This window comes from Ipomoea nil, unplaced genomic scaffold, assembly GCF_001879475.1.
Source record: "Ipomoea nil cultivar Tokyo-kokei standard unplaced genomic scaffold, Asagao_1.1 scaffold0117, whole genome shotgun sequence".
In the NCBI taxonomy this organism is placed as follows: domain Eukaryota; kingdom Viridiplantae; phylum Streptophyta; class Magnoliopsida; order Solanales; family Convolvulaceae; genus Ipomoea; species Ipomoea nil.
The window spans coordinates 1,244,346-1,252,834 of NW_017616545.1; the positions used below are offsets into that span (position 1 = coordinate 1,244,346).

The window sequence follows — 8,489 nt, forward strand, 5'->3', positions numbered from 1 at the left end:
ATGAAAAATTAAATTAAAAATAGTTTCATTGAAATATCATTAACTAAGTTAGACATATAAAATGTGATGGTGACAGTACTTTGTTTATACTAACATTTCAACATAATATTTACTATATGATGTTATGAGTTAATAAAAAGTTGATGTAATAATTAAATATAAAATAATAAAGGCTATTTAAGGATTTTTGTAAAGAAGCATCATTCATATATACTAGATATTATATATATATATATATATATATATATATATATATATATATTATATAAAAGTATATAACGTGATAAAGTGCACATGATATAGGTAGATTTAGAGGTAATTAATTGAGTTGTAAGTACTAGTACTTGATAGTGTCGAAACAAAATGGGAAAAATATATATTCATAAAAATGCCAAACACGGAAGCTCGTGGACAAGGGTGAAGACCGACACGTGTAAGTAACACGCAGTGTCAGTGTGAAGGCAGGTTCCGGTGCCATGTTGGCAAGGGAAAATTTCCACCGTTGGATCATCTGAGAAACGGAGGGTTTGGATTGAGGTGATTGTCAAAAGCGATGGTTCCCAACCCCAGAGTGAAATACCATAAGACGATGAGATTGGAAGAGCAGATAGAGAGAATTAGAGTGTGTGTGAGAGAGAAAAAGTGCTCTGGGGTAGAGAGATAAAGAGAGAGAGAGAGAAAGGCAAACAAGCTAGAGGAGCACAGGTAAGAAAGAGAGAGAGAGAGAGAGAGAGAGAGAGAGAGAGAGAAAGAGGTGTCTGCTCTGAAAGCACCCATTTGTGAAAAGGGGATCATTGAATTGAAGAGAATCGATTTGGGTGGTGACGGAGAGCGGGAGCAATTATTGATTTTCCGGCGAGTCCGGCCACATATCCGGCGGAGAATTATGCTACCGGAGAAAACACAGAGAAGCACCTACACCTCGGAGGAGATTTGCGATTGACTTTTTATCAACTGGGGGGCTTTTCTTCTACTTGATTTTTTTCCTCCGATGGACCGTAACCGAGAGGCTAGAAGAGCCGGTATGGTGGCCTCTTCCAATGGCATATCGAGACGGAGACATAGAACTAACAGTCTTCGAGACTCCCCAGGTCTCCCTTCAAATCCCTCCCATTCAGATCTATTTTCGGTTTTGGATTTTCAATTCAATTTTCGCCTAAAAATTTGATTTTTCTGATTTTGTTTGCAGATGAAGATGTGGCGGTGGAGTTTTCGGAATCGGTGAGATTAAGGGAGAGAGTGAAGAAGGATCGAGATCGGGATCGAGACCGCGAGAGAGACAGAGATAGAGAGAGGGAGAGGGAGCGTTCTAGTAGGAGTAAAAGGAGGAGAGGCGATGATAGTTCCCAGGAAAGTGTGAACGATGATGAGGATGAGGAGGATGAGGATACCACCGCCCACGTCCACCACCAACTCCATCACAGTAGCAACGCCGGAGGCGGTGGTGGTGGAGGAGTGAGGTTATTGCCGCCGAATCCATCGGCGGCTGCGGCTGCGGCGGCGGCGACTTCCGTTACGAACCACCATCACCATAGCAGTAGCACCAACAGCCATCACCAGCACCACCAACAGCTTCAGCACCGTAAGACTTTTCCTCCGACCACCGGAAAGCCTTTCAGGGCGGCCCCCGTGTGGAAATCCGGCAATGAAATGATGGACGTTCCAGTCCCCAGAAAAGCTCGCTCAGGTACTTTCTTCTTATGATTTAGTATTTTTCCTCGATTCCCTCGAAAATATCCTAATTTAGGGTTCTTTCCCTTTTTTGAACAGCCCATCCGAAGAGGTCACACGATTGGATTTCAAGCGGCAGCGGCGGTAGTTGTGGAGTCGGGGATCAAATTCACCGCCAGGCTTCGACTTCGCCGGTGAGACAGTGTCCGGTTTCAACTTCGACGCCTTCGCCGGCACCTCCATTGTCGCCGTCGTCTTCCAATGCTTCGGGGCGTAGAAAGATTGTTAGTCCTTCAATTTTCTGCTTTATCTTCTCGGAATTGTGAGTGCTTTTTGAGTGACACTGGTGTTTTTGCTGATGTAGAAGGCTAATGGGTCGAAGCAGAGACCGCCGCCGAAATCGTCGTCCAAATCGACTTCTTCCAATAACCCTGAGGAGCTGGAGATTGAGATTGCGGAGGTTTTGTATGGGTTGATGACTCAGTCGCAAGCTCCTTTGAAGAAAGAAATTGCATCCAACGATACCAGAGAAGTAAACAACAGATCCTGTGGCGATACTAAATCCCGTGTCTCATCGCCGGTTTCCGGCTCTCCGTCGCCGGCGATTTTGCCTTCGGTGCCGAACTCCTCGTCGGCAGCTCCCTTTTCTGCTGTTGGTGAGCTTTAGACAAAACTGTCTTTCATTTTCTATTCCTTTCTTTTTCTCTGATTTCTTCTTTTTGTTTTGTTTTGGTGATAATTTCAGCTCCGAAGAGGAAGAGACCAAGGCAGGTTTCGGAGAATCAGGGCAGCGCTAGTGTTCGGAGCAGCCCATCATCGGCCTCTGCTAAAGCAGAGATGGATCAGACGATGAAGACGGAGGTTTCTTCTTCCCCAAATTTCGAGAAAACACCAGTTCAAAATGGTGGTGGCTCTTTGTTATATGGTTTGGGCAGTTCAATCAATTCACAATCAGATCCGACGGCGGAGCCGATGAAGGTGGAATCGGAAATCAAGCCGCCGGCGACGGAGCAAGTGCCGGAAAGTGGAGATTTGGTCGGAAAGGAGGAGGAGGTGGTGGTGAGCTCCCCAAAGAAGGAATCACCTCCTTCTGCTTCTGCTGAGGACTCGAAAGCGATGGCTGCTGATTCTGTAACCACCAAACCGTGAGCATTCGAATCCAATCCAATCCAATGATTCATCTTCATAATCTCTCTCTCTCTCTCTCTCTCTCTCTCTCTCTCTGTGTGTGTGTTTCTGGGATTCACTAATTTTGCTTTTTCTTTTCTTGGATTTGAATTTCAGCTCAACTGTGTCAGAGGTGGAAGAAGGGCAGAGAGAGGAGAAGAAGATCCAGATAGATCTGATGGTGAGGACTTAAAGTTTGTGTTTTTGTTTTTCTGGATTGGATTGGATTGGATTGGAGTGGATTTGATTTGATTGGATATGTTTGGATTCGGATTTTAGGCTCCACCGCCTCCACTGTCGAGATCTTCACCGGAGAGGGAAGGCTCTGCTACAATGGATATCAAGACAATTGCATCTGAGTCTTTGCCAGTGAGTGGAATTTTCTTGAATTTTTTTTGCTTTTTTCTGGGATGGAGAACTAACTGTGTTATTGCAGGAAAGGGCTACTGTGAAGCATAATGAGGATGATGAGAAGAAATTGGAAGAAAAGACTGTGGAAGAAGAGAAAAAGATGAAAGCTGTAGAAGCAGCAGAAGCACCACCCCAGAAAAGAACTGAAAGTAGTAAGGGCAAGGATATTGGTGTTCAGCTTGATTTAGAAAAGCTGCAAAGGGGGGATAATAATAAACTTCATCAACACCACCCATTGCTTAAAAGTAACAATGAAGAACACCCAGAGAAAGCTAGTAAGCTAGCTAGCTGAAACTCTTCTTCTTCTTCTTCATCTTCTTCATCTTCATGGCTTCCTTTTTTTCTAATTTATATTTGTTTTCCTCGATTCCCACCTGCCCAGATCAATCGAGTTCCTTGCCTTTGCCCCCGATGTCGTTGGCTGGCTGGCCTGGTGCTGCTGCTGCTGGGCTCCCTCCAATGGGGTACGGTCCGATTGATTTATTGCACATTTTAATACTCATTTAATTCAAATAATACACTATCAGATCCTTGGTGAAATAACTGCCTTCGGTTCGGATCAGCAGATACATGGCACCCCTTCAAGGAGTTGTGACAATGGATGGGAGCACTGTTCCCTCACCACCATTGCAGGTAGGTTTGTTTGTTTGTTTTTTCTCCTTCTTCTTTTGTTTCTATTGCATTATTTTAACACTACTGCAATTTGGGACAGCCAACATTTTCTCAACCGCGGCCAAAAAGATGTGCGACGCATTGCTACATTGCTAGGAATATACACTTGTATCAACAGTTCAGCAAGATGAATCCCTTCTGGCTGCCAACTGCTGCTGCCGCTAGCTCTGCTGCGTCCTTGTTTGTTTCAAAGGCGACGTGTAATCTTAATGTTGTCCCCACACCGGCAGATCTTCATGGAAACATCGGTGGGAGGGGCGTAAATTCTGGTCCAGATAATAAGGTGGGACAAGGGGGTGTTGCTATTTTCCCTGGTCTTGCTGGTGGTGGTGGTAAAGACAAAGGCTCTCAACCACCCACCCTTCCAGATCATCCTGCTCAGAGAAAACAGCAGCAGATTTTGTTGCAGCAAGCATTACCACCCCCTATTGCACCCAACAATCTACTGGTATGGTATATAACTATATATTGCCTTTTAAAAAAAAAATTGTTATAGTTTTAAAGAAAATTTAGGAGTTTACTTGGAGTGATTTGTTGCAGCCTGGGCACACTTTCATCTTCCCTTTGAATCAGCAGCAGCAACAAGCAGCAACTTCCGCAGCTCGACCTGGGCCTGCCAAGTCCCCTGCAAACGCTGCCTCAAATGCGTCGAATTCTGCTGCAACTGGTACTGCTGCTACCACCGGAGGAGCTCCAGCTGCAATTAGCTTCAGCTACCCGAATATGCCGCCAAACGAAACTCCATACTTGGCGATCCTACAAAATAATGCATATTTTCCAATAGCAGCTGTTGGTCCACCGCTCAATTACAGAGCAACTCATCCTCCTTCCTTGCCAATGTTTAGTGGCTCTTTCTGTCCTTCTCAGATGATCCATCCATCACAGCTTCATCATCATCAGCAACAGCAGCAGCAACAGCCTACTCCAAGTTCACAATCCCAGCAGCCGCAGCAGCCTACTCCAAGTTCACAATCCTCTTCATCTCATAAGCTTCTCCAAACCCACCAGCAAAAGCAGCGGCCCCAAAGTGGTGGTGGTGTTATTAATGGAAGCAGTGGAAGTGGGAACTTGCACAACTTCCCTGCCTCAAACTCAAAGACCCATCCACCTCATCAGCCCCAGCAACTCCCACAAGGACGCCATATCGAGAATGAGTTAGGTAGTGAAGATAACCCCCCATCAACTGCTGAGAGCCAAGGATCTCGTGCGCCAGTTAACATGTATAGCAACCAAAATTGTGTGATGCCAATCCATCCCTCAAATTTCAATCTGATGACTCCACCTACTGCTGGTGTTTTATGTGCTACAAATGGAAGTGGAAATCAAAGTGAGAAGAAGCAGCAACAACAGCAGGGAATTAAAACTGGACCAGAATCAATGCAACCCCAATCTTTTTCGATGTCATTTACTTCAATTAATGGGGCTTCTGCTCCTGGAATTGATATATCGTCGTCTATGGCACAAGCTAATGCTGCTATTTTTCAGAATCTCCCCGAGGCTTCAAGGCAAAATTTGCATATAGCGGCAGCAGTTGCTGCTGCTGCTGCTGCTGCTCAGCCTAAGAAAAACTACAGAGATGAGAGTAGTAGAGGTGGATCCGGTGATCCAACTACTACTGCTGATGATGAAAGAAAGGGGGGTTCGGCAGGGAAGGGTCCTGCTACTGTTGGACAGTCTATTACATTCTCAAGGTCTGACATTGCTGATGCTTCAGGATCTAAACTTGCAGCAAATGGTATTGATAGCTCAAGATCCATTTCTCTTGCATCTGCCTCTGGTTGGACTGCACGGGCTGCTATGGGGTCAAATGCTCAGTTACAAGCTCAACTACAACATAAGCAGCAGCAGCAAATGGCGCAACTCCAGATGCAGCAACATCAGTTAGCTGCAGCTGTTGCTAGGAGTAAAGCACCTCCTACGAGTAATGGCATTGTGTATTCTGAGCATTCGAATCCACCAACCTCGGTTGGTATGAAGTTCCCCAACACAATCTCTGCTTTTCCACAAAATCTTGTTCAAACCAGTAGCAATGGTAGTCCTGTGCATTCTCCTCAGTGGAAAGGATCTGGAAAAACATCGTCTTCCTCCCAAGTGGCATCAACCACACCGTCGTCTCTCAAAAGCATCTCCCACCACCAGCAGCAACAGCAACAGCAGCAACAGCAGATGAGAATCCAACCAAACCACACGCAGATATCTTTTGTGGCGGCGAATCAGAATCAGAATCAGAAATCATCGACGACGACAACTTCACAAGGACAACACCCCTCAAACAGTAATCAGTCACAATCTTCCTCAATGGTGATTGGCTCTCCAACTACTACTTCCTCTATCTCAAAGGGTGCCAGTGGAAGCCCAAGAACCACTTCTGCTTCGATGAGCAATAAAATGGACCACCAAACTCCATTGGTAGTACAACAACAGGGGAAGGCATCAGTGTCAAACCCCAACCAGAAGTCATCATCTCCGGCAAGTGGGAGGAATGTTCCATCAATTCTCGGAAACAACCCTCATATGCCTACCTCAAGCAGTGTAAGCAAAACTCAAGTACCGCAGCATTTAGCAAAAGGCATACAGCAATCTCAACTCTTCTTCTCAAGTCCTTATGCGCAAGCACAATCTTCTTCACATTCCGTGAGTTCGAGTTCGGGTTCTGCTCCAGCTACTAGTGGGTATTATATTCAGACAAGACGACCAGAACAGCAACAGCCTTCAGGCTCAACAATGGCACCAACAACATCCTCAACGGCTGGGATGTTGACTTTGTGCCCTGTTACTCTCGGTGGTGGAAGCACTTCTGATCCCGCGAAAGCAATTGCAGCAGCCGCTGCTGCTAGCAACTTGAGAGGTGGTGGTGGGTTGCCATCGCAAAGCATTCTCCATACCGCCCAATTTGCTGCAGCAGCACCATCATCCGGTAGTCAGCATCAGATTTTTCCGGCTGGTTTCTCCTATGTTCAACCTCCTGTCCCTAGTGTGGTTCAGGTGAAGCCTCCACCGGAGCAGAAACAGCCTGCTGGTGAGTTACTGCATTTTCCATTTGTAGGTGGAAAGATTTGAAAAAAAAATGGTTTAAATTACCACCCTTAATTTATGAAGCAAACCCTAATTTCTTGACCAGGAAATGATAATTTGCATGCATGCTGGCAGCCTGAGAAGAAATGAAGGACAGCACAGCAGCAAACATGAGGACAGTGTATGTATGTAGCGGATCCCGTGAATGTGATGAAACAAAGGGGGTGGGGGTGGGGGAGGGGGTGGGGGAGGGGAGAGGAGCCTACAGGCTACATCATTATTCTTTTTCTTCTTTTAGTAGACTAGTAGTTCCAAGTTTTTGACTTCTGCTGAAAGAGCAGTTACTGGACAGTATATTTTTGGACATAAATATAATATATATCTGTATTGGAAGGTGTATAATGTCTAGATCATATTAATTTCCTTGACTACTCCTAAGCTGAAAATTTTTTCTTGCCAAATATGTCTGGTAACAGCTGCTTTTATTGCACTGTGCTTCTGGCTCCCATCATCAACATTGTTGTTTTGGTAGACTAGAGAGAATATGAAGGAAGGTGGAATGCTGTGATTGTTGATCATATAATAGTGAACTCTAGTTTAGTCCAATTATTAGTTTAGACTTTTAGTTAAATGAGAATTATCTTTCAATTCGGTATCTTTCTCGTGCAAGAAGTTTTTATTCATAAGGTGCTTATGAAATGGTTTGGTTGATCTAGAGAAAATATAAGAGCATTGCTTTAAACATTATTTTGCAATCCAATTTTGGATGTATCTTTTACATTGGTGGGTATCTTTTTTCTGCAAATTATTCTATAAATTAAGATCTATCTTGTATTGTGGACTTTTGTAGACCTTTGTAACATTCAAAATATGTTTAGTGTACTTGCAATTAACAGTTTGTGCCTGTAAATAATTGTAAATATATAATATTTTAACATATTATGTGTCAGTAATTAACATGTTATAACAATTGTCTTTTTTCATGATTATCCCACGTTTTAATGCATGCCTTGAACACGGATATGGGGGATGTGGCATTACCATAATTGGTGAAATGCTTTGTGGCGTTTGGATGGTCTGTAAAGTAAAATGCTAGTACTGGGCATTTGCCTATTTTTATCTCTTCTTTTCACTTTCAATTTACCATTGCATAATGTTATTTATGCCATTCAATTTTGTGCTATATATCAACTTTTTTATACAAACAAAGCCAAAAACATTATTATCATGCACAAGACATAAGACTAAGAGCCAATATGTATATTTTAGTCCCTGAATTATATAATTCGATCATTTTTATCCTTGTACTTCTAGAGTTGATAAAATTAGGAACATATAATAATAATATTTTGACACGCCCATTAACATAGGCATAGCACTGTCATCCCAAAAATTTTGGTTCTTTAATATTGCATTATCTTTTATCTCTTTGTCATATGGTCATCCAATTGTATATTGATTTTATCATATTTAGTTCTAAACTTTCAAATTGATCATCCATGATCTCGACTTTCAAATTGTTACCATCTGTGGTCTAAGTTTATCACTCATGG

The 8,489-nt window shown here is 43.5% G+C and overlaps 1 protein-coding gene across 5 annotated transcripts; it reads left to right on the forward strand.

Moving 5' to 3' along the window:
* The first annotated feature begins 620 nt into the window (after nucleotides 1-620).
* Nucleotides 621-7,593, forward strand: LOC109156345 (protein TIME FOR COFFEE). Of its 5 annotated transcripts, none has more exons than XM_019304342.1 (13): nucleotides 621-1,091; nucleotides 1,190-1,687; nucleotides 1,771-1,955; nucleotides 2,036-2,327; nucleotides 2,417-2,816; nucleotides 2,956-3,019; nucleotides 3,118-3,207; nucleotides 3,275-3,524; nucleotides 3,632-3,713; nucleotides 3,816-3,882; nucleotides 3,962-4,369; nucleotides 4,462-6,940; nucleotides 7,021-7,593. In XM_019304342.1, the coding sequence occupies exons 1-13, from the start codon at nucleotides 992-994 to the stop codon at nucleotides 7,047-7,049; spliced, it is 4,944 nt and encodes a 1,647-aa protein (XP_019159887.1). In that variant the 5' UTR covers nucleotides 621-991; the 3' UTR covers nucleotides 7,050-7,593. The 5 variants fall into 5 exon arrangements, with proteins under 5 accessions (XP_019159887.1, XP_019159755.1, XP_019159986.1 ...); XM_019304210.1 differs by having other exon boundaries at nucleotides 7,043-7,593; XM_019304441.1 differs by having other exon boundaries at nucleotides 7,072-7,593.
* Nucleotides 7,594-8,489: the final 896 nt, after the last annotated feature.